This window comes from Aricia agestis, chromosome Z, assembly GCF_905147365.1.
Source record: "Aricia agestis chromosome Z, ilAriAges1.1, whole genome shotgun sequence".
In the NCBI taxonomy this organism is placed as follows: Eukaryota; Metazoa; Arthropoda; class Insecta; order Lepidoptera; family Lycaenidae; genus Aricia; species Aricia agestis.
Genome location: NC_056428.1, coordinates 41,071,122 through 41,097,964, shown reverse-complemented (window position 1 = coordinate 41,097,964; position 26,843 = coordinate 41,071,122). Strand labels below are relative to the sequence as shown.

Below are 26,843 nucleotides of genomic sequence, written 5' to 3'. Positions count from 1 at the left end.
ACTAGAGCAGTTTAGTACTCAACGTTTATTTTATACGGGCCACAAACACATTTTCGCCTGGTGTCGCGGGCTGCAACCAAATATTAAGTACTAAAAGGTGAAATAACACTAGTCAACAGTAGTTTTGTTTCCTGAAAACTAAAAGCTGTTTCTGTAAGAACTTTTTGCCCTGATCACATGTTTCTAAGAAATTTTCTTTCTATCAGCTCAGGTTTTTAAGATATCTCATTCCAAAATTTCAAAAATCTCGAATTTTAATCTATTTCGAAATCATTTTATAACTGTTGGAATAATTTATTTTCATGAGTTTTGATAAAACATGTTTAGGAAATATATACATCTATTATTAAGATCTCATAGAGTCGAGAAAACTATACTTTCTTTTTTCATACAAAAATTGTTACTCCATGTAGTATAAGCTAGGTAAAGCATTTAAAAAACCGTCATAACATTGGGGATATTAGTCATAACTCAATTCCGTGATAATGATAGTGTAATAGGCCAAATCGCAGTATCGCACTAGAACTTGTGAATCGCGTGATACTAGAATCATGATAATATTGATGCGTGTAATACCTACCTGCCATTGAAACAAGTTACGTTGTCAATAAAAAGTGTATTTCTCTCTGGCATGCATTTCTCAAAACTAATAAAAATGAGTACTTTCAATTACAACGTGATTCTGAAATAGGCTAAAAATATGCGAGATTTTTGAAACTTTGTAATGAAATATCTTAAAATCTGAGCTGATAGAAAGAAAACTTCTTAGAAACATATATCGTGCACACAAAACTCTTATAGAAACTGCTATTAGTTTGCAGGCAACATTTTTTTTCGATTTTGTAGACCTTTGTAACCGGCCAAGTGCGAGTAGGACTCGCGCACGAAAGGTTCCGCACCGTTATAGAGCAAACATAATAAATAGGCCAAAAATTATGTTTTTTGTATGGGATTACCCCTTTAGTTTGAATTTCATTTAAATATTATTATTTATTATTTAAAACACGTATATATAATATAAGGCCTAGGGAAAATTTCAAGTGCCTATCTGTTGCCATTATTGATATCGAGCAAAAAAGGCCAAAGAAATCACGTTTGTTGTATGGGAGCCCCCCAGAGATATACACAATCTGTAAAAATTTCAGAAGTCTAGCTATAGCGGTTCTTGAGATACAGCCTGGCGATATACAGACAGACAGACAGACAGACAAACGGACAGATGGACAGACGGACAGACCATTTACCCTTTGGGTACGGAACCCTAAAAATACCGTTGTTTAAAATTTGCGATTGAATAGTCGACAAAACAAGTCAGATCTCGGCGCGTGCGTGCACTAATTTTTCGGTGGCCATAAACTCAAAGTGGTTCACAGTCACGGGGCCCAATGATGTAGTCCCGGCGGGCCGCAGGTTTAGTATAGCTGGTCTAATATCTTTGTTTCTATACGTGAAACGCGTAATGAAACCCGAACTACTACCGAGAATAAGCAAGTATAATATTGGCCCGACCTGGATTCCCGCTCTGGAACTTTTACCGAGATGTAGCTACTTTAAATCAAGTAATTTTGCTCTTTTTACAAACACGAGAGTGAACCATGCCACTAAAAGCGAAGGCAATTTAACGTTACGACAATATCTAAGTATTTTTAATGTAGCTGCAGTATTTTTAAGGGGAGTGATATTATTGTTTCAAGATTAGATTTACATCTGCTCTATATAATTAATTTTTTGGTGGTGGTATGTAAAACGTCCAAAGAGAAAACGATCTGCTCACTCTTAAGATAATATACCAAAGTTACTGTAACAATAATTAGGTTAATGACATAGGTAATTTATTTATTATTAAAGTTAATTATAACGGGTTACCCCAAATGAATGCAAAAAGTTATTTCTCTGTAAGTTAGATTCCTATTCACACTTAAACCAATTTTTATAATTTTCTATGCAGGGTTATATTCAGTCAAATTAATTGATATATCATAGTTTTTGTTTCTGATTTTTTTTATTCTGAAACGAATTTCTGCATAGCGTAGCATATTTTAACAAAGTTGAGCCACGCCCCGAATAAACTACAATCGAAACACTAATAATAATAATAGCTCCAACACCGGTTTCGGTGACGGTGGCCGGTTTCATTGAAACCAGGCCGGCAGGGGTAATTTTATAGTGCACAAGTGTGTGCGCAGTACACAAGAGCACTCTTTATTCCTTTACTCTCATAACCCAGTGGGACGGAAGACCGACACGACCGGCGAGGGATCAGGCGCAGGACTGACTTTTTACATGCCCATCCGACCCATTGATCATCTTACTTGTCAGACAATCAGGTGATGAGCCTGCATTGTCATAACCAAACTTGAAAATAACATGTTTCCAACGCGGGAATCGAACCCACGACCTCCGAGTTAAGAGCCGCGCTCTATACCACTAGACCACGGAGGCGTTCTTCGAAACACTACGAACTCGCTAAAACTATTATTTTGGTTAGTAAAACTGGCATAATATATAGTACTAGCAGTTAGTAAGTATTCATAACAACTCCGCTATACTAATGGGGCTTCAGCCTCCAGCATTATAAGAGACAGTTCTATCGTTATTTGCGGTCTCGGGTCTCTACTTTCCATAAAGGAAGTTATTTTTCGAGCTCTGAAAGGGTGGATGATAAACTGTTTTATGCTAACATCTACATTGTCATAAAAGATACGCGTTTATACAATTTTCGCGAGCCAGCTGCCGCGGTGTACCGCGGACCGCGGTGCCGCTTGCGATGAAACTTCTATCTTTTTGTGTACTGCATAAAGTTTAATTTTAATTTCATAAAAATGCAGCGTAGCGTCGCGCTTTGTGTCACTCTACGATATACCTAAGGCCTAAGCTTTCTTATATTATTTGTTTGTTTGTATTTCAAGTTGAGCTTGAAAAATGCTTCCAGAAAAAATGTAGAGGTCGGAAAGAAAGAAATGTACTTACAGAACAAACCAAGAACTTAATCAAAAGACGACAGCAAATAAAAAACACCAGCAAAAAAAACCCGAGCAATGAAGAACGAATTGAGAGCTCTATATAAATTGATTAGCAAATATATTAGAAGAGACTATAAAAAATATAGAGCCAACACTATTAAAAAATATCTGCAACAAAAATCAAGCTCAAAAAGAGGTTATAAGGAGCTGCAAACAAAAAGAAATTGGATAGAGAGTTTAAAAAACACTGAAGGGTGCAAATACAACCGGAACAAAATCATAAATATTGCAACTGACTTTTACAAAAAATTGTATAGTGCGACAGAGAACCAAACTGCATATGTGATGCAATCAGAAATGTCAGTCAATCCCCCAAGCCATAACATAAAACCGGTAGAGAATGAGGAGGTAGTTAAAGCAATAAGAAAACTAAGAACTGAGAAAAGCTCGGGGGCAGATAATATAACAAACAAAGCTATTAAATATGGCGAGGAGATACTAACTCTACCAATCACAAACTTATTTAATATGATAATGAAAACCCTAGAAACTCCAACTCAATGGTCCGACTCTATTATAATTCTATTATATAAAAAAGGAGATCCAAAAAACATTGGCAATTATAGGCCTATAAGCTTGCTGCCTACTTTATACAAGCTCTTCTCTACAGTTGTAAACAGCAGACTCAGTAAATTACTTGAGCAAAAACAACCCATCGAACAGGCGGGCTTTAGGAAAGGATATTCGACAATAGACCACATTCATACAGTGGAGCTAATTATAGAAAAATATCAGGAGTTCAGCAGCCCACTGTATATTGCTTATATCGATTACCAAAAAGCCTTCGATCCTGTTTCGTATAAAAGCATATGGGAAGCTCTCGAAGCACAGGAGGTAGAGTCAGACTATATAGAAATACTTAAAAAACTTTATAACAAGGGCACAAGCAGAGTCAGGCTGCAATCTTTCGGGCCAACGTTTGCAATTGCAAGAGGTGTGAGACAGGGGGACCCTATATCACCAAAGCTATTTAGCGCTGTGCTAGAAAATATCATAAATAAGCTGGATTGGGAAAAACAAGGCTTATCAATACAAGGTAAAAACCTTAGTCATTTAAGATTCGCAGACAATCTAGTGGTGTTTGCTGAAACCAGCTCACAATTACAAAAAATGATAACAGACCTGTGTAGAGCTAGTAAAAATGTAGGTCTCGAGATAAACATATCGAATACAAAAGTAATGACCAATTATAAAAGAAAAGAAATAAAAATAAACAATGAAAGCTTAGAATATGTAGATGATTATATATATTTAGGAAAACAAATAGGATTTAAAAGAAACAATTATATTCTAGAAGTTGATCGAAGAATCAGGAACACATGGAACAAATATTGGAGTTATAAAGAAGTCTTCAAAAACGATATGATACCTATAAAACTAAAGAAAAGGGCAATGGATACATGTCTTATCCCATGTTTAACATATGGAAGCCAAACATGGAAGTTCACAAACGTTCTAAAAACAAGATAAATACCTGCCATAGGGCTCTGGAGAGAAGCATGATAAACGTTAAAAAAATCCAAAAAATAAGACATGAAGAGATAAGATCCAGGACTAAAGTAATAGACGCCATTCAGTACGCACAAAAACTAAAGTGGAAATGGGCCGGACATATAATCCGGCTTAAAGACCATCGGTGGACGAAAGCGAACCACACGCACGCTGGGATGACGACTTAAGAAACGTTGCAGGGCCAAACTGGCAAGACGTGGCCCATGACCGGAAAAATGGTTAGGTTTGGAAGAGGCCTTTACCCGAGAGGGGTTCCTCATTTAAAAATATTTACATAATTATATGAATTTTTCAAAAAACTTAAAAAAATTGTAACATTTTTACTAAGTTTATATTACTGTAAATAATATGTATTATGTAGAGTCAAAAGAAAAAAGTTGTTAAAGCACTAGTAAAATATAGTAAATTGTAAAACTAGCTTAAGTTAGAGGAAATAAAAGGCTTTTTTATTTTTATTTATTTATTTATTTCAAGTTGGGTACGCAAATATGAAATGTCATTTTGTGTAGGTGCCTGATATAATGAGGTGTATAATTTATTCAGTGGTAGTTGGGTATATTTTAGCTACAATAACGTCCATTACGCAACAGCTTCTTAGAACACAACAAATCATACACTTACATCTTACACCATAATTATCTAGTGTTTCCTAATACACACGTCATACTTAATGATGTCACATAATATGACACTAAGATCTATCTATCTATATACAAAATTCTCGTGTCACCTGTGCGCGAACTCCTTCAAAACGGGTCAACCGATTTCAATATTTTGTATAATTATGTATATACGTAAGGCCTGAGAGTAAGTTTGAATCTACTTTTGTATTGATACTAAAAATAATGTATATGGCAAAACAACGTCTGCTGGGCCAGCTAGTATTTTATAAATTCTATAACACTTAACTAGATGATAATATAACTTAACATTTGTCGAACATTTTAAATACACATTTCGAACGTAATCTTAACTCTTAAGCAACGGTTAATGAGTACGCGCTTAGTTTAAATTTTATTAACGTAAAACTCAATAATACGAAGACTGTTTAAAAACTCAAAAAGTCACACGTTTTTTTGAGATCGATACAGCCTCGTGTATGAAGGGAACATGAGGACAGCCTACGCGCTGGACTAAAACAAATATCACTGTAGCTTGTAAACGGTTTTTAATTAAATCCGTATTCAATACGGGATATCGATTCTAAATTGTGGTTCTGTACCGCAAAACTACATGCGGTATTGCGAGATTGGAAAACTAATTCGTTTTTTTAACGCGAAAAGCTGGGGGCTTTTTAAAAATAGATAATATGAATGGAGATATTCTTACTAATATTATCCGAGACGTGTACGTAACAAACAGTCAAACAGACAGGCAACAAACGAACAGTAACAGTAACAGGTACTTAACAAACAGTAAAACAGACACGTCTGTCTGTTTTACTGTTTGTTACCTCTTAACGTATAAACGGATGATCCGATTTAGATAAATTTGCTTTGTAAGACGGAAAAGGACATATTATTATGATAGTTTCTGGTGCGGCAAAATTTCCGCGCGATAAACTATTTTTGCCGCAACGGAGTTATGGGTTATCATCAAGTTATCAATATTTTCAAAAAGCCAACGACTTGTATTGTATGGAATTGAATGGAATTTTAAAACAGAAGAGTCTAGAGGATGCCGATATCAATCTATGCCGTCGCTGGATTTGCTGATCTCGATCATGTTTACATTGATGTGTTTCAATGTAAACATGCTCAGCATCCAGCAACTGTCAACAAACCAAAAGAAAAGAACAAATAAAAAAGTGTTAAATGAATATTGTCATGCGAAGGCCCGTTGATGTTTATTCGCTGAGTGCTTCTGGGCGTTTCAACGTCATACAAATGGATAACATAAGCATCATCGTCATTTTTTAGGGTTCCGTACCCAAAGGGAAAAAACGGGACCCTATTACTAAGACTTCGTTGTCTGTCCGTCTGTCTGACTGTCTGTCTGTCAACTGTAGACTTCTGAAATTTTCACAGATTGTGTATACCTGTTGTCGCTCTAAAATACTAAAAATAAAATAGAGTTAATATTATTTAAGGGAGCCTCCCTACAAGAAACGTGATTTTTTTCACCCTCTTTGCTCTTAATCAATAGTAAGAGCTAGGCACTTGAAAGTTTCACAAATCCTTAATTGTAATTTAATAATTAATAATAGAATTAAAATAAAGTCAATATTTAAGGGGGCTCCCATACAAAAAACACCATTTTTTGTCTACTTTCGCTCTATACCGCTACGGTACCCTTCGTGCTCCGACTCGCACCTGGCTGAAAGGGGACTGTTGATTTACATGTTACTATGTATCTTGCGGGAGACTCATACTATTATTTTTTATTAATTGTAATTTTAGTAATTATTGTTAACTTTGTTCATGAGCGCGGCTCGACAATTAGTTTGGCGAGATTTAAAATGTAAGAATATTATGTAGTTTTTAGGGTTCCGTTCCCAAAGGGTAAAAACGGGACCTTATTACTAAGACTTCGTTGTCTGTCCGTCTGTCCGTCTGTCTGTCTGTCTGTCTGTCTGTCTGTCTGTCTGTCTGTCTGTCTGTCTGTCGCCAAGATGTATCTCAAGAACCGCTATAGATAGACTTCTGAAATTTTCACAGATTGTGTTGTGTTGCCGCTATAACAACAAATACTAAAAACAAAATATTATTAATATTTAAGGGGGGCTCCCATACAACAAACGTGATTTTTTTGGCTTTTATTGCTCGTAATCAATAACGATAAAAGGAACGCACGAAATTATCACAAAGGCCTAATATAAATGTGTTCTTTTATAATTAGTAATAATATTTAAATAAAAAAAATAATTAAGGGGGGTTCCCATACAAAAACACAATTTTTGGCCTATTTTTTCTCTATAACGGTACGGAACCCTTCGTGCGCGAGTCCGACTCGCACTTGGCCGATTATTTATGAATACTTATATTAAAAAAGTCAAACTGTCAACTACTAGAGTTCAGACCACAGAGACGTTTATGCAACAAAATGAATATCTTTCAGTAGCTAAATTAATATTTAGAGCATGATAAAATCTGGCCGCGTTACGGTAAACAATTTGTATAACGACTCCATTATTATACGAGTACAGATTTCGCGACAAACAATGTCGACGGTCGACAAAATGGTTGAGGTGTGGCGTCATACTCGCCGAACTATGTCGCTGATATTATGAGTCTGCATATTAATATTTGTAAGTAGTTTAACTTGGAAGCCGGCGAAATTAATTTAGAAACTTCCCTTATAATGAGCAGCGTGCGCATACTAATATATTTAGCTGCTTTACTGTTCGTAGTAGATTTTCAAAGCCTATTTCTTAGGCTAGGCTTCTACTGACTTTAAGCATCTTCCTAGTTTGTACCACGCCAAATTTTTTTGTATACCTTCAGATAATTTTTAGATAACGATGTAATGAACGTTTGGACAACCATCCATTTTACGACCCCATTTTAAGTATAGCTTATTTTTAAATGTTTGCATCGTTTTGTCTCGTCTCTTTGCACTGTGAACTGATCCTTACTCCAGCGCGTCAAGAATGTAAGAAGCGTCAAGCGTGTGTATAGTTCTGGAGTTTTGCTCTGATTTCACAAATCTTGCGAAGTTTAACTGCCAGTCTTAACAGCAATGCAGAATTTATATTTTTATGAACGTAGGCCACTTTAATTTCGCCGCCCCACTCTGCCGCCATTCTAGGACGCTGCTGCCCCCTCGAGAATGCCATAAGATGCTACCGCCCATAGGCCATGGCCTATACTGCCCATTCATAAATCCAGGGCCGCTTAACAGTATCATCTTGTTTCAGGATGGAGCGGTTTCGCTCCATCGACTGGGGCGCCTTGCGTCGCGACGCCCACAACGTGTTCACGAAGCTCATCCGCACCCGAGACCCTCGCACCGGACAGGAGATACCGGTGCCTGGACGACAACGGCTCACGGTATGTGTTCCACAGATCATCATCATCATTATCAACCTATCGCCGTCCACTGCTCAACGTAGGCCTCCCCCAATGAGCGCCAACCATCCCGATCTTAGGCAGCCCTCATCCATCCACTGCCAGCCACTTTCTTCAAATCGTCGGTCCACCGTGCTGCGGGACGTCCTACACTACGTTTGACTAAGCGTGGTCTCCGCTCTATCACTTGTCTGCTCCATATCTACCGTCTTCCCATCGGCAGACATGTCCCACTTCCACTTCATATTCCCACTGATAAATAGCCATAATACTATTAAGCAAAGGCATCTTCATCTCCATAAATAGCGATCCTTCGCGTGTCTGCTGGCATTTTTTGTCTCGCCACCTTTTTTGAGTCAGCATCTGGTCCGTCCGCTATAGTCAGTAGCCACTTCGAAATCTATCTGGATTCCGGAGAAAGCCGAGTTTCCTTGCTACAAATAAAGTTTTAGATATGAGTTCTTGCAGCATGACGAAAATCGAATGTCTACCTATCTAATCCAGAATACCAATTACATATTCAGTCCAGAGTTAGATGTCCAGTGCCCTAAAGTTTCCACAGCCTTTCTTGTTTTTTTTTCTATGTATAAATATACATACGTTTACTCTGTTACTTTGCTAACATGAAATGAGTCTACACTGTACACCAACTAACATACGTTTTCAAATTAACTACGTGCTATAACTACGAACTATAATAATAAACGTGGTCGATAGTCGATGTTAGCAACCTTTGCCACTAGAGAGTAGAGACTATAGTATTATAGTTTATGATGGTCTTTGACAACGAGTGGCGAATATTTGTCAAGATTATAATATAGATAGCTGGCTGGCTGGCTAGGCTGGTAGTATAATCCTACTGTGATCCTACTATCTTACAAAAGTGGACGTTGTTAAAGTTTAAACGGCGAATCGTGGCACATAACTTATTTCAAAATCTTTTTTATGTAATTCTGATAATTCCTAGTTATTTTTATTTTAAGAGTATATTTCGTTATTTTGATAATTGTATAGTAATCGTAATAATAATAATAATTATTGTCCGATTTCCGGATAAAATAATTTTTTTTCTATTATTTATATATTTTTTTAATTTTCATTTTTTTACTCCTCATCAAAATCTTTATACCTAGTTACGCCACAGCTTATAAAATGTTCCAAGAAAAATGTCTTTAGCTTAACTGGGTAATAAGCAAGTTAGTGGTCCAGTTAGCAACTAATTTAAGTTTTAATTCATTTGTAAAGATTTTTATTCTTCGAAGAAAAACGACGCTGAGAGGAAGCTCGGGATGCTTCATTTCTCTAGAAATTTTCTTATTGAAAAATATGCTTGGGTTTTAGAGTATTCCCAGTCACTTAATAAGCTTAAATATCTTCCAGGCTATCGCTAATTGAATTTATTAATAGTATGGGCTCCAAGCGTCAATTAAATTTCTCATGGCGACATAGAAGAGATATTTTTTCCATTTTATAATTTTCCTAGCCAGTTTGTTTTTTTTTCATTTATTGGGTTTTGCAAGAGAGTTATTATTTGGGCTGCCTTCACATTACGTCGCAAGCAGTGCGGCTGCAGCGCTGCTGCCGCACTGCTTGACGTAATGTGAAGTTATTGCTCCTCTACATGAGTGGCCAGCGCTGGCGGATCGAATGCCGCATGCAATGGTCGCAACCCCTCTACATGATGGCCGTGTTCAGTTGTAATCTAAACGTTGTTCAAGATGGACGGACGGAACGGAAAGCATATTATGCTATTATTACATTCATCATTGTCATCATCATCACTACCATAAACCATTATTTTAATTTCAGTCTCGAAATAATTATGCGTAGAATTCAAGAGAAGGTTCATATTAGGAGGAAAGGTCATACGAAGTTCACCGGGTCACCTGGTGAAGTCATAAATTATTAAAAATGCACGTTTTGCATTGCCGCAATGGCTAATGCTTACACTTCCATCTAGAACGACGTTGAGATCACAACTGAACACGGCCATCATGTAAGTAGAGGCGTTGCGACCATTGCATAGCCATCGCATGCGCCATTCGATCGCCCAGCGCTGGCCCATCTTGAAGAGGGGCCATTAGAATTGGACCGGACTGCGAATCACGGGCGCAAAGTCGGTATTGTAAATTTTGTATTCTTTTGTGCAATGAATATAATATTATAATGATTCAAGTTCAATGTTAGCTTACCGCTTCACATTTCGATATGTGAACCGCTAAAGTTTCAGGACGAATAAGTTCGATATTTATGGAAAGCTGGCATGATCGAAGAGTGTATATTTTGTGAGCGTAATTTTGGAATAGAAAACAAAAGGCCAAACTGATCGTCTGATGGAAAGCTATTATTGTTGCCCATGGAACACATTGCAACGCATTGCAAGGGATTGGGAATACGAGTAGGTTGCTACAGCTCCTCAAGTTCGAAGGTCCGGAAATACCGCTGGCGGATGGCGTATTTTATTCCAAATATTTTCATACTAGTAGCCCTAGCACGGTAACCAGTGGACATGCGAAAGTATAGACAAACTGTGGAGATATGGTGGAGATAAACTTAAGGTGTCGTTCCAAACTATTTTCGTTCCGAAAAATTTAATTAAAATGCCACTTTATGACAGAATATAGTCCTAAAAATTCAAATAACATCTTACTTTATGACATATACTATAGTCTGTCATAAAGTGGTATTTTAATTGAATTTTTGTCGGTCGCGATTAGCCGCGGTAAAGATCGGAACGACACCTTAAGTTTATGTCCACAGTTTGTCTATACTTTCGCATTTCTACTTTTCGCCGTGCTAACACTATAGGAAGCTACTATTCATCATCATCGTGTAGCTAGAGAGCTATTTACATTAACACTGTTATTTTGTTTACACATAATATTTCGTAGTAAGTTTTGTTGTACTAAAAACATAATTTAACCCACGTCCCATCGTTAAAGCTCAACTGAAATAGAGGAAGACTCAATCAAAGTTGACTCCCTGGTGAGTTTGTTTGACACGATGACAGATATCGGTACGCAAGGGAACGCGAAAACTGTGTATGTTGAATATGGATATTGACAGTTAGACAAATTACAGAGATTTAATGGTTTGGCACGCCGCACGAGTCACGACGAATATTTGTCAGAAAAATAAAAAAAGTTTAGTAAAATGACATTATCAGTCTTAAAGTGGAAACATCTTGCTACAGCTACGCAACTGCAGGCATTTGACATTATCTGCTTTTTTATGCATTGAGTCGTTTGCTCGTTTGCCCAAACGAGCAAACGACTCACCTGATGGAAAGCAACCATCAGAGCACCAAAGAAAAATAATAGGGAAGGGTAAAAAAGGGAATAGGGGAGGGTAGGGAGGGAAATAGGGTAGGGTAGGGGATTGAGCCTCCGGTAAACTCACTCACTCGGCGAAATACAGCGCTTGCGCTGTTTCACGCCAGTTTTCTGTGAGCCTGTGGTATTTCTCCGGTCGAGCCGGCCCATTCGTGCCGAAGCATGAATCTGTCTGGCTCATGGCTCTGCTGTCAAACTAAAATAACAATAAACAGAGTATTACGCTCTGTCAGACACACAACAATCTAATTTTCAACCGCACAACACGAGGGTTCGTGTTTTAATACTACTCGTATTAGGAAACAAAACAACTTACATTATAGATGTACATTTTACCTAGGTTTAATTTATTTTGCATGGCAATCCAATCTAATATATAAAAATAAGTCGGGTTTTCCTTCCTAACGCTATAACTCCAGAACGCACGAATCGATTTCCACGGTTTTGCATTCGTTGGAAAGGTCTCGGGCTCCGTGAGGTCTACAGAAAAAATCATTCAGAAGAAACTTTAAGAGAAAAGCAGGAAAACAGGGAAAATCATTTTATGGCAAAACAACATTTGTCGGGACAGCTAGAGAAGCAGGACAGCTTAAAAATGCGGAAGTGTGTCTGTCTGTTTGTCTGTCTGCTCCTTCTGTACGCTCAAAACACTAAAAATATTTGCTGAAATTTGGTATGGTGTACGGTGCAACCGTACAAAGTCCATTTTTGTGTAGATTTTTGCACTAAGTAACATAATCATCAATTTGTCAATTTCACAACGCGCTCATTTTAAATATAATTTAGTTTTAACCACAGTTGCCGCAAAACCGTTGCGCCTTGCGGACCTCTGTAACTAGCATTAGCATTTAGCATCATAAAGCATAGCAAATAGCAATATACAATTTATCAGCAACTATAGTTTTATTATCTATCTATAGTTTTATCATCTAGCAGCAATTCTCAAGGTGTACCTCGTACATATGGAAATTGGAAATGCTTTGAGTCTCGGAAAAGGACTCGGGATACTTTTTATCCCGGAAAAGGCACGGCCCCCGCGCGACAAACGAATTTTGACGCAACGGAGTTGAATATAGGTATACTCGTATAGATATAATATGGTATGGAAAAATAGCTCACATCACGTTGTGGTCACAGTAAACTAGCCACAACGCGAAATTCGCTTTGCATTTGCGATATGGTATGAATAAATGTTCAGAATGCGTTATGTTCTTTTTGTAATTGCCATAACCCGTCGTGGCAGTTTTCATTAGAGCCACAACGCGACTTTCGAGTCGTGGCAGTTTCACTGTGACCACGACGCGTTGTCTGCTATTTTTTTAGCTCAGTGAACGTTTTCGGTCTTTGAGCGTAACATATAATATTATCTATGTATAATACCTAATTTGCTATCAATACCAACCCCTACTTTTCGGTTTTTACATTCGCTATTTAACAGAAATAAAAGTCAAACTAACAAGTCAATTGCCTGATGGTAAGTGGTAAGTGACGTTTACTATGGACATCCGCAACATCAGCACGATTAGCATGGCCACCATAGAAAGTGCCATTACTAATATAGAAAAACCATTGGAATAGTTTAAAAAATTCAAATTTAAAAAATTAAACACGCTTTTAGCACGCACTAAGCCAATCCACCATCTTGGATGTTTGCAATGTTGGATTTAAGTCACGTGACTATTTTTTCGTATTCCTGACAACAAACTCTTTCATTTGATACCCCCCATTGATAGAAGGGGGAATTTCAAATAGCCTGGCCGCCATCTTGGGGAGGCCGCCATATTCCATTTTTTGCTGTTCCATTGCTTGTTTGGCCGGCCCGGCCTCTCATAGAAAACAAGCAATCTAAAACATATCCAACACGGTTTTTTACTTTAGCGCGGCGTCACCTTAATCAACTATTAAGTTGACGACTGTCGTTCCAACGTGACTGGTTTCGTCGAGTCACGTGTTTGATCCCGATAAGGAATTTGCCAAATATCGGGATTATTGTTACTAATATTTACTCCGCTTGGTAATAATACTTGTTGTTATTACAGTTTAACTGGGTGGGATAATGTATTTGTTGATGAAATTGGTGTTTGTGACATAATATAGTCGTACGTTTAACCACTATGCAGTAAATTAATTTTTGATACAAGAAATAGTATGTAGAATTACTATGCTTATACCTAATATTTTTAAATAAAAATAATATAAACAAAAAAATATTTGTATTCTTCTTAGTTTTTTCCTTGATCACGCGATTCAAATAAATGAACGATTTTGATATTTTTTTAAATATAAGAAGGCTTCACTAATACCAAAATTATTTTAAAAATATTATGTTAGTATAAATAATCAAGTTTTGAGTGAAACTCAATTTTATTATTTATATAAAAATCACTGCGCCGTTTTGTTGACTGTAGTTTACTTCCACCGTATAAGCACAATAGACATAACGACCAGTAGTTCGACTGCAAAGAGACGGACAGGTTTCAATATCTGTCAAATTCGTCGGGTTTCACTAGGATTAGAAACGGAATGTGCCTCGCGCTGGCTGATATAATTTATTTTTAAATATTTAAAATAAAGATTTCAAAATTGGATTCTGACAATTTTAATCACATGTGCCAAAACACAAACAATAATACGACCAAAGAGGAACACGTCCATCGAATATGTCATAGTTTTAAATTCGTAGGTAACAAGTTAACAACCCTAGCGACGATTTTCGTCATAATACGTCAAATTTAAAAATTTCAACATCAGTTCTAAGTCGACATACTCTATCATTCTGTCTACTCTGGTATAAGGGTTGATTCAGACTGCAACGAAATTTGACAGATTCGCAAGACGTCTCACGCAATTGAAATCTGTCAAATCCATACTTTATGCCGCACCGCGCCGCGCCTCGCCTCGTCACGTTGCGGTCTAAATTGACCTTCACTTCGATATAAAGCTCTTGAAAGTCCTTCTGAATGTTTACTTTACCTGCAGTAAAATATAATGACCTCAAAATGTTTCTTCCAATTTGAAGTCTCATAATTTTATTTCAGGAATTAAATGCAGGCAACTACGATTAAGTATTAGATTTAAAATATATTTCTTCATAATGGCAAGAACAAACTACTTGACCCAGTCAAGGTGGTGTGAAGAGTCGCGAATGTATGAATACTATATACTAGATGTTGCCAGCAACTTTTTGGTCTCAGAAGTTAGTATCTTCTCGGGACCTTCTGTCTTTTCTCTGGACTCTAAGCGTGTTTACACACGCGCCGCAGCACAGGCGCCGCTGCATAGTCATCCTTGTATTTCTATGGCCCCTTTTCACACGGCGCCGGCGAGCGGTGCCGCTGTTAAACAGTTTTCAACAAACATACGAGACTAGTCGGACCCATGATCGCGCCGCGGCGGCGAAAAATGCTGCCGCTGCGGCGCCGTGTGTAAACAGCCTAAGTGTCTTTATTCAAGCAAATCTATTCAGTGGTTTAAACGTGATAGACGATAGTCGTCTTACGCCTTTATAAGGTTCATATTACCTATATATTATATTATGTATAAACTTAACATTTTATTTTTAACCGACTTCAAAAAAAGGAGGTTATCAGTTCGACGCGTATATGTATGTAATATTTCCAGAACTGCTCAATTTTCGTATCGGTTACTATATTATATGTATCAGCGAATGAACAAATGTGCCAAATTTCAAAAGTGTATATTGTATGTATGTAAGTATGTAATATGTATACAGTATGTTTTTATGTTTGTGTTCGGATATCTCTGGAATTACCATTCCGATTTCAGTAATTCTTTTTTTGCTGTACTAGGTATTGTTCAACTTAGGGAATAGTGCAAGTTTTATCAAAATCGGTTTAGTAGGTTTGGAGATAGGGAGTTTTAATTCTCAATTACCTACATACAATTTTGAAGTCAGTTTTATCTTTTTAAGATACAGTAATTGTTAACCTTCGACAAAAACAAATGTACAATCTCAATGAGTCGGATTCTTTCTGTAACGTTTGCCATCTGAAACGTTAAGCTTTGGTTTCCTCCAAAAAGCGGCGCCGTCGTGCAGCAGCCGCAATACATCGGTGGATGACGTCACTAGAACGTTGTCCATGTAAGCAAAATGGTGCGGTTTCCTGCAGAACGGTAATTGACACCGTTCTCTAGGAAACAGCGCCCTAAAGCCCACATAGACAACTTTCTAGTGACGTCATTCACCGCTGCATCACGGCCACCACACGACGGCACCGCTCTTGGAGGAAACCAGAGCTTTACGGAAAGAAGTAGCTGTCAAATAGATAAACCAATAAAATTTTAATTTTTGATCTTGTCACACAGATTTATTACCATAAGTATTACAAGACTCATCACGCCCGAAAACGGCTTTATTATAGCTCTGTACGCATTAAGTAAAGATTTCCATTAGTACAATTCTGAAATTGTGCATATATGTAACGTTTTAATCAGTAACATTTTATATTGCCTGCTTTCAATATTCATCAAAATTCGACGTTCGATTTTCGCCGTTACGGTCCGACAGTTTAGTAATTAAATTGTTATGCAAATATTATCTGCGCGTTACATTTTAATTACACGAGTGTTTTTGGACGTGGTGTGTTGACGAACTCTGTTTTCTCTAGAGGTGATCGCACATATTTTATTAGCAGGTGCTGACAAAATGTGCGATTAACTTAACACTAGGGTAAATTGGGGTAAAATTGAGGGGAACTAACAAACACAACTCGCAAGTATTATTAGAGGAATAGCAGCAGCAGTACGTTATTTGGTCGGGTTACGTCAAATTAATGTTTGATATGTCGGCTAGGCTTGACCAGTAGCCCTAGCACGACCACCAGTAGAAATGCGAAAGTATGAACAAACTGTGGAGATAAACTAGCGTAGCGTTCGGATCTTTTTTCGTTCCCAAAAATTCAATTAAAATGCCATTTTATGACAGACTATAGTACTAAAAATTCAAATAATATCCTACTCTATGACATATGACTGTAGTCTGTCATAAAGTGGCATTTTAATTGAATTTTTGTCGGTCGCGATTGGCCGCGGTAAAGATCGGAACGGCACCTTTAGTTTATGTCCACAGTTTGTCTATACTTTCGCATTTTTACTGGTGGCCGTGCTAGGGCTACAGGTCCGCCTGCCAATGAATCAATTTCCTCTGATTAAAAAAATCTAGTGAATATTGTGTATTAATATACACAATATTCACTAGTATATAGTGCATACCTATTTTTTATGAAATAAGAGGGCAAACGAGCAAACGGGTCACCTGATGGAAAGCAACTACCGTCGCCCATGGACACTCGCAACATCAGAAGAGCTACAGGTGCGTTGCCGGCCTAAAATTTTAGACCATACGTTATGGTTAGCGTGAACTATGACTAGTGGAGGTAGTGCAAATGTACTTACCTAACGATCATTAAAGACCTGGAGTAAGGCACTACGTTGTATGATAAGTGATAACACACATAGGGCCTGTTTCACTACTTCGTGATAAAGTGCCGGATAAAATCAAAATTAAAATATTTATTTGTAAACAGGTTATCAAAGTTAACACTTTTAGGACGTCTACATTAGGCCATTAGGCCTGGCAACGGTTCGGGAACTTACCCGGCTGCTTACTTTCCTCAGCCTGGTTATTGGTGCTTGCTTGCTATTTGTGCTTTAAAATTATTTACATTTTTTCTCGCCTATAACACATTGTCCAAAATGTATTGAGAAATTACGGTCAGAATTCTTATTTTTTTGTAAGATTTTCTCGGAGAGATTCAAAGGATGACATTTTCCGCGCGTTCCATTTAGCGTTAAAAACGGTCAAAACACTCAAAATAGGAGGCATTTTGAGCATTTTGATCGTTTTTAACGCTAATTGAAACGGGGGTTTATAAACAAATCGTATATCCACAACAAATAGGCTATTCACAACTTTTTTGAAAGATTCTCCATACTCTATCTGTCAAGTTAAGTGGTGGATAGCCTATTTAGCACTTATCAGAAAGTGGTGAAACAGGCTCTTACTCTCAAAAATTATAGTATTTGGTAGTAGGAGGATACTTCCTAAAGGGAGCAGTAGGGATTTGAGTTACGATCTACAAAAAGTAGAAGGTAAGACAGTACACATGTCTAGACTTTGAGATTGTCAGAGGACTTCTTAGGAACTTAACGGACCTACGTAATTTGGTCGGATTATATCAAGCCAAGTAGACAGAACACAATTACTAAAATTCACTTGATTGGTAACCTGACCCAATTACTTAGGTCCGCTTCAACCTATAATATGAATCCATAATATTATTCCATCCATCCATGCATCACCACAGACTGGGTCCCTGATGATGGACGACGCCGCCGTAGCCGAACTCGAAAAAGATGGCGCGATGATATTGTCACACACAAGCTACGTTGTTCTACGGTGGCGTTTGGGCGAAATGAATGGAAAAACTATTTGGGATTTGGGAGAGGCCTTTGCCCACATGGACAGCATTAAGCATAGGCTTTTAAAAAAATAATTATTGTCCTGATAAGTCCAATTAATCCTGACCCTTTATTCCACAGAGATGCCTAACGACCATGGACCTGACGTCCTTGGGCGTGGGCTCGTGTGTGGGTACCGGCATGTACCTCGTGGCGGGTATGGTGGCCCGCAAGTTCGCTGGACCTGGCGTCGCGCTTTCCTTCATCATTGCTGCGGTCGCCAGTATTTTCTCAGGTAAGTAGAGGAAAACGTTTAGAAAATTTTCCTCAATGTTCATTATCAAAAAAAATTATCAAAAAAAAGTTTCTGTTTGAATAAAATGTACTTATATTTCAAAAAATATGTAAACCATGATGTCACTATCAGTAACAAATTCTCTCACGGAATGCGGCGCACGCGTCGCTCCTATTTCTCCTTGCAACCTAGGTTAGTCGTCAGCTAGGCGCCAACTCATAGATAAAGTATTATAGTACGCCAGCTGTTTTGTTTTGAGATATGGCATATGACGTGACGTCATGTTGTAGCTGGGGTTCACGTAGTGCATAATATTGTATTCTTTGGCTGGGGTGAGAGGAAAATAGTTACTTGAAACTTTTTAATGATAATATTAAATTTAATACTTCTAAATCATTGTTTTAACGTGTTTTGCCAATATTATATATATTATCATTTTATTTAAGTAGGTACAGTTTATGTAAGTATACGAGTACAAATTATTTAATTATTTGAGCATATCTATTTTATCTAATTATTATGCATTTACTTATAAAGATTGTTATATATACTATTTTATTCTACTTAATTAGTTTGCACGCCAGTGTGCATCTGTCGAGCGAACGACAACAAGGCTCCACAGAACACCAGGGATCGCGGTGTAGGTACTATACCGCGATCATCACCTGAGTGGGGTCCTTTTCGGCAGCATTCGCATTACACTACATTGTGTTTTGTACCCAGAAAAATATTAAAAATGTGTATTATAATGTCCGTCTGATTGTTTTTTTTTCTCTGTTTTTTGTTTTACTATGTTCTGTTTTGTAATGTGGTGTAATGTGTTTACATGTTGAATAAATGTTTATTATTATTATTATTATTATTATAACACTGCGTGGTAAAAAGAGACGTGATACATGACAGCAGCTCTCTTTTTGACGTCCAGTCGGCACGTGCCGCACGTGGACAATATAATCTCATAGAATTCATGTTCAATCATGCTTGAGTAAGTGTATACGTACACATATTTTTCACACAGATGAAAACCAATTTCGGTTACGTTTGACAGCTCGAGATTGTTGCTCTATTCCGCTAGGTATATTAACTTTATGATGTAAACACAATATCGTTCTTGTTGCCGTGCGTTCGATTTTCAAATATTACAAAGATAAAGAAAATCAAAAACCCGGAGAGATTCTGATTCCTAGTATACAGTATCCTCAAAGTTGGTTACTCGTCCACTTTCAAAACTTTGCCTTATGGTGCGCACTCGATAAAACTATTTACAGACCTTAACTATGGCCTCAAATAAAGAAAGTCTCGAGTAAAGCCGTTAAAGGCAAACGGAGCATTTTAACATATTATTTTGTATTGAACAGTAAACAACAAGACACATACAAACTTACGCAAATAGAAATTTCGGAGCTCACATCCGTTTATTAACTTTGGAAATACAAGTCCTAGTATGAATTTCAGATCTGCATCTGTATTTATTTTGAGATTCAAAGCTAGTTTACTTTGATCTGTTATTCCTACAAATTTCAAAGGCTTAGAATTTGTTAGCCATATCAATAACGTCGACGCCAGCAGTAACCTCACTCCTCGTGAATTCTGTGGAACACTCGGGAATTCTCCGGAAATTGAGCAGCGTCAGGTTAAATGACCGTCTAAATCCCGTACACAGTAAATTGCATCAAAGTCTATGCCTTGATCAAATCTAGAGGCCAAGACCCAGATGCTGGATACTGTCTGTACGAAAACATGATAATATAGAATTTAATAAAACCTATCCTTTATGAAGCTGGATTTATTACTGGAAAACCCTCATTTTATTAAGTAAATAAAGATTTACATTACAACCTAAAAAAATTATATTGTCCTTCTGAAAAATACAAAAACTTTTATTGTGCTAAGTCCTCAAGACATTTTAGGCTGTATGCGTTCACGCCTGTGCCGTCTGATGCTAATATTTTGGTATTTGGTGCTAGTTACATTTCAGCAATATTCAAATTTGGAACAAGCAGCCGGACACATCAAGTCTGTCAATACAATATGTATGTCCCTGTGTAGTAAATAAAATTCAGTTTCGTACACCAACAGGTGCGTGCTACGCGGAGTTCGGCGTGCGCGTACCCAACACCACCGGCTCGGCCTACACCTACTCGTACGTCACCGTCGGAGAATTCATAGCCTTCGTCATCGGATGGAACATGGCCTTGGAGTATCTGGTGAGTGGTAGAGTATACGAGTCGAGGAGAGGGTAACACCTTGTAAAATCCAGGTGATGTATGTGCAATACACTTGTGTCTATCTGATACTAGAACTTAGAAGTTGCGTGCGGCTCTGCCCACTTAAAAAAATCCTGCGCTAATTGTATATTTTCATCCATACTAATATTATAAATACGAAAGTGTGTCTGTCTGTCTGTTACCTTTCACGCCCAGACCTTTGAACCGATTTTGAATAAAAAAACTTTACCAAATTAGCATTCCGCGGTATTAGATACAATATAAATATAAATTGATAAAATACAAAGCTCACATTAGATTCAAAATTAAAAAAACGAAAATCTTTGTTAACTTTACTTGGACATACTTATTTAGATTAGATTTACATTAAAATTAATTGGAACGACGTTAACATAAGTGCTAATGTAACAACACACCCACTAAAGCCAGTAACATCACTTCTAATCTGGACGCACCCTTAAATTACTTACATAATTAAAACTGATTTATTTCTGGACTTGTTAGCATAGAGGAAAGTTGACCTTAAATGTAAATAAAATTATTTACTCGTGATATTTTCATTCACAATTACCCAAATCACTTTCCACCAACACAAAGTTAGAATAACCATTAATTATCATTTTGTTTTACACGCATTTTATTAACACACGATAAGCACAATTTACAAAGTTAAAACATAATAAGTAAGTAATATAATATACTAGCTGTTGCCCGCGACTTCGTTCGCGTGGACTTCAGTTTATAGCGCGCGATGTCAACAAAATTGGTGTCAAAAGCTTTTATAAAAAAACCCTGGTACCCCTTAAATCAATACAGCTGTGCAGTGTGCACACAATAAGTATTTAATTTTTTTATATTAAACTTTATATTTTATGCCAAATTTTAAAGCTTATTTAGCTCCAATTACACAACTTTACCCATAAACTATTTATCATTGATAGATTTAAGGTTACGTCACTGTACAGATAAAGTACTGAGTTATTTAATACCGTAGAATAGATATAACAATCGAAAAAAATCGAAACTTAAATGTAAGATGATACCACGTCTTATAGAAAGACTTTTGAGCAAGCGTCAGCGCGATGTAGAAGACGCACGGCGCCATCTATTATGAATTGTTGGAATTAACTTAATTTGAACAAATTTACGCATTTTCACCCCCTTACAACCCTTTTTTCCAGTAAAAAAGTAGCCTATGTCCTTTCTCAGGCTTTAGACTATCTGTATACAAAATTTCATTACAATCGGTTCAGTAGTTTTGGCGTTTGGCGTGAAAGCGAGACTGACAGACAGACAGACAGACAGAGATACTTTTGGCGTTTGGCGTGAAAGCGAGACTGACAGACAGACAGAGATACTTTCGCATTTATAATATTAGTATAGATTATGTGCACACTGCACAGCTGTTTTTGGGTATTTTGATTAATTAAGGGCCGCGCTTCACCGGAATGGCAGCGGCGAGGCGAGCACTTTCAGCGCTGCCATTCCGGTGTAGCGCGGCCCTAAGAGGGGTACCACTTACCAGGGTTTTAAAAAGTTTTTAAATTTGACACAAATTTTGTTGACACCGCGCGCTATAAACTAAAGTCCACGCGGACGAAGTCGCGGGCAACAGCTAGTTATGAATAAAAACAATAGTAAAGTAGGTATGATTAGTTCTGTTACAATAATAAAGTAAAAAATAAAACGCCATCTGTTTTCATATATTAGAATTAAAATGTTGATTGCATTGATATATTTTCTGGATGGAATATAGGCCAACACGGTACACTCGAACTCCTTTATTTTAGAGCGCCTTCTGTTGTCAACTTGTCACATATATTAAACATAATATTCTAACGTATTAAAAACTATAAACAAAAACATACTAACTAATAAGTATGATTAGTTCTATGTTACAATAAAGTAAAAAATAAAACGCCATCTGTTGAATCGTATTAGAACTAAAATGTTCATTGCATCGATATATTTCTGGATTTTTTATAATATTATACATAAATTAATACATTTAAGATTTTTGAAATATTATTTTAATACACATCCAAGACCCAGGAACATTGAAAACTTTTTGTTCCGCCTGCAGGACTCGAACCCAGGACCCCCGGGAAGAGCGCTGGCCACGCGCAATGCGAATTCATTTTCATCGATATTTTCATGGAAATAAGATATTTTCCCACATCAAAATGTAGCCTATGTCCTTTCTCAGACTCTAGAATAACTGTATACAAAATTTCATTGCAATCGGTTCAGTAGTTTTAGCGTGAAAGCAAGACAGACAGACAGACAGAGATACTTTCGCATTTATAATATTAGTATGGATTATTATTAAATTCAGAATTAGATGATATCCGCAACTCCTTTGCGCCAAAATTCGTTCGAACCGTACATTCATTCCGGGAAAAAGTATGTCCTTTCCCGGGGCTCAAAGTATTTCCATAACAAGTTTCAGCAAAATCGGTTCAGCCGCGTAGGCCTGAAGAGGTAACAGGCAGATAGACTGACATAGAGCCAGAAAGATAGACAGGCAGACAGACACACTTGCGTATTTATAATATTAGTATGGATAACAAAAAAGTAAAGTAAGTAACCTGTATAGCTAGGTAAATAAAATGCTTAGTTCTAATTTTCTTAAGTTTCTAAGTTGATTTAGGACCATGTTACCTCTCCTATGTTGCGTATTAATGAAAGAGAAGACATGTTATTTTACAAGCCATTAACAAATGAAATTGGGAGTAACGATTAAACATAAATAAAAAAAAAGGAAGTAATAAATTGGAAGAAATATAACTTGTTTGATAAAATAACGATAGAAATAAGCCATACTTCAAAGTTGCAGCAGCTTTTATTAGTATGAAGCTATAAAAGCTTATATTGGAGTGCTCAATTAAGCTGCACCGGTGGCTGGTAATCTGAAGCTTTCAAGATACACAGCCACCGAGTACCGACTTTAATATTAATATGATATTTACTTCTATTTCTTTCGAACAAGGTGCAAAAATAAAAGCATTTTTGGGGCTCTTACGTTTCATACATTTGGGTGTTTCCGTGATTACGACAATTAGCGAAGATTTGCATGCGCATTATTAATTTGGGAATACTGTAATAAGTTATACACGCGCCACTTAATTTTTTTGCTCCTTAAAGTTAACTATAATTATCACGTGTGTTTTCTAACTCATTTTCTGTATACAGATTGGCACAAGTGCCTGCGCCCGCGCACTCAGCGCGTGTTTCGACGCACTCCTAGAAGGCTCCATCACCAAGTACTTTGCTGCCAGATTGGGCACCTTCTTTGGTGAGTTCCAAGTTCTTTTTACCCGATTGCCAGGAGGGTTATTAAGCCTGTAATCCCATTGCTGGATAGCGGTCTCCCCCAGTTTATGGGGAAATGCGTGGTGGCCGCATAATCTTCCGACCGAGTGAGGTCAGGCCGAACCCGACGAGGCGACGCTCGCTGGCGCGGTGCGGAGGGGCGGATTTGGAGTAAAACTATCAAGCAAAACCGTATGTGGGTACTTAGCATTAGGATACTGTATGTAATTTGTACGATATTCAATATTCAGCTTGAATACCTTTTCAACCTTTCGGAAGCCTCATAAAATATTAATTTCTGATACAATATTCGGAATTACATTGTTTATTAAATTGGTATTATCGTCAGTAATAAATCATATCACTTTTTCGCCGTCAAACATTTTCACGAAAAAGTAAAAGCAATAAAATATACGTATTTGATAGAACGATGAGTGACAAAAGACGAATAAAATATGATGAATATATATTTTTACACTGGTGTGCGAACTGCGGAAACAGTTTACTTAGATACGGATTGATTAACGGTTTTATATTAACGTCCTACTTTTCTACTTGTGTAAATTTTCTTTTAGGGTCAGCTTACATCGGACTAGAGCCTAGTAAGCAATATAATTATAGTCACATTGCGTCTAGTCACTAGTCGAAACGTGACGATGTATTTTTCGATTAGCGATACACTAATTAAAATTGAAATTACTACACAATATATTATCATACTTTTATTATTTATTTGCGTTTGCGAACAAAATTATAGTTTAAAATAATCCTAAGTACACATCAATCACAGTTTTTAAGACGGCTCCTGCCTTTATGTGTGTATTAAAGGAGTTTCAACTCACAGTTTTAAAGCAGTCCACAGCTTTGATGATACGTCGTTTTCTTTCATGAGTCAAGCAAAACCTTTCTGCAATGATAGTATTTGTTTGCTGCTGTTACTATCTTATATAAGGGACACTAGTACTACTTAAAATTATTCATGAAAATCGTCGGAGTCGATTCCAAAATACCAAAGTTTACTATAAATATGATGATCAGTTTTGATGAAACATTTTCAAGTAGGGATGATGACAAGGTCAAAGATTAGCAGATTTTTTAAATAAAATAGATATATAACGCAAAAAATAAGTATTTCCAAAGTTTCAGCTTGATCACTTTTTTAGTTTTTTTTTTTTGTTTAAAGCCTTCAAAGTTAGCTGAGTCGTTTTTTTTTTTACATAAATTAACAAAATATTTATTTACCATTCGATAACTTGTGCAATTTAAAGCAACTTTCGTTACAAAACCACTTTCCTAAACGCAATATTTGATTAATATACCTATCGAACAAAGTTCTCCCCCGATGCGTATAAGCTACCCAAAAGAGTGACATCATAATTTCGTAGCACTTTTTATGGCGTTTCATTCGAGAAGGTATATTTAATTACATTTTTGAACTGTGATATCTAGGAAAGTTTTTAAGCTAAGGTGTTTCTACTTTTGAATGGTCCTTCAATTACCAAGAAGAGAAGAAAATAGTCATCATGCTTAATTATTGTCATATTTTTTCAAGATTACAGTACACTAAATGACGCCCGCTACTCCGCTATACCAAAACTCGTTTATCGCTTGGATATCGTACATTTATCTCCAATAAAAGTATCCTATGTCCTTTCCCGGGACTCAAAGTATTTCGATATCAAATTTTAACACAATCGGTCTAGCGGTTTGGGCATGAAGAGGTAACAGGGAGACAAGGAAATAACTTTCGAATTTATTATATTACTTATGATGATACTGGTATCCCAGGCAGTATTGTAGAGTCATTACTTCGCTCTGAAAATCCATACTTACTTTACTAATATTATAAATGCGAAAAATATGTGTCTGTCTGTCTGTCTGTTTGTTATCTCTTCACTGATTACACTTCATAATATGATTTTGCTGAAAGGCATGGAGATACTTTGAGTCCCGAGAAAGGACATAGAATACTCTTTATCCCGGAAAAATGTATGGTTTCTAATACGTTAGCTAGTACTGTATAAATCATCCATAACGGACGTAAAGGCTTTGTGTTGTATTTAATCTCCAAAGCAATAATAAAAGTAGCTTAAGTTTCTTGGAAACTCAATCCGTTACGGATAAAGGCATTCTGTAATCTGTATTTATTGTGGAGAAACTCGGCAAGTAGAAACGCCGCAAATCTTCAAATGTCACGCTCGTGTGGATCTCATACTTTAATTACATGTAAAGAATTTTTGTTGCTCATTTAGCTTATGTATTTAATAAGCTTTTGTTTGATCAGACGAAAAAAAATGCATTTTTTAGGATATTAGGAATGACTAGCTGTGCCCCGCGGTGTTACCGGCGGTGTAACTGATATAATATAATAAAATACTATGAAAAGTACCAATAATAGGGTCAAAATGGGACGATACATGGTTATATGTCTAATAGTTTATAGTAGTGATAATGACGATGATGATGAATGTAATTTGTATAGTAGCTTAATAATATGCTTTCCGTTCAAGTCGAAACTCCCAAGCCTGTATATTCTATAAAGAGTCAGAAGTTATCTCAGCACCTTCCGAACCATGGTATACCTGTTTTATTTGTTGGTAGCATATTATGCTTAGAATACTTCTCACGAAACCGTTAAGTCACCACATGTTTCCATATAAATTTGAGGAGTTCCCTCGAATACTTATGGATCCCTTTAGTCACCACTTTTATGA

The 26,843-nt window shown here is 36.8% G+C and overlaps 1 protein-coding gene across 1 annotated transcript in view; it reads left to right on the top strand.

The window, feature by feature from the left end:
• The window catches only part of LOC121738988 (probable cationic amino acid transporter), a 152,433-nt gene that overhangs the window by 30,294 nt on the left and 95,296 nt on the right, over window positions 1-26,843 (top strand). Inside the window, exons 2-5 of the mRNA XM_042131289.1 lie at window positions 8,392-8,524; window positions 18,436-18,589; window positions 20,669-20,796; window positions 24,010-24,112. Coding sequence (XP_041987223.1) covers window positions 8,393-8,524; window positions 18,436-18,589; window positions 20,669-20,796; window positions 24,010-24,112 — 517 coding nt within the window. The 5' untranslated portion in view covers window position 8,392. The remainder of the gene's footprint in view (window positions 1-8,391; window positions 8,525-18,435; window positions 18,590-20,668; window positions 20,797-24,009; window positions 24,113-26,843) is intronic.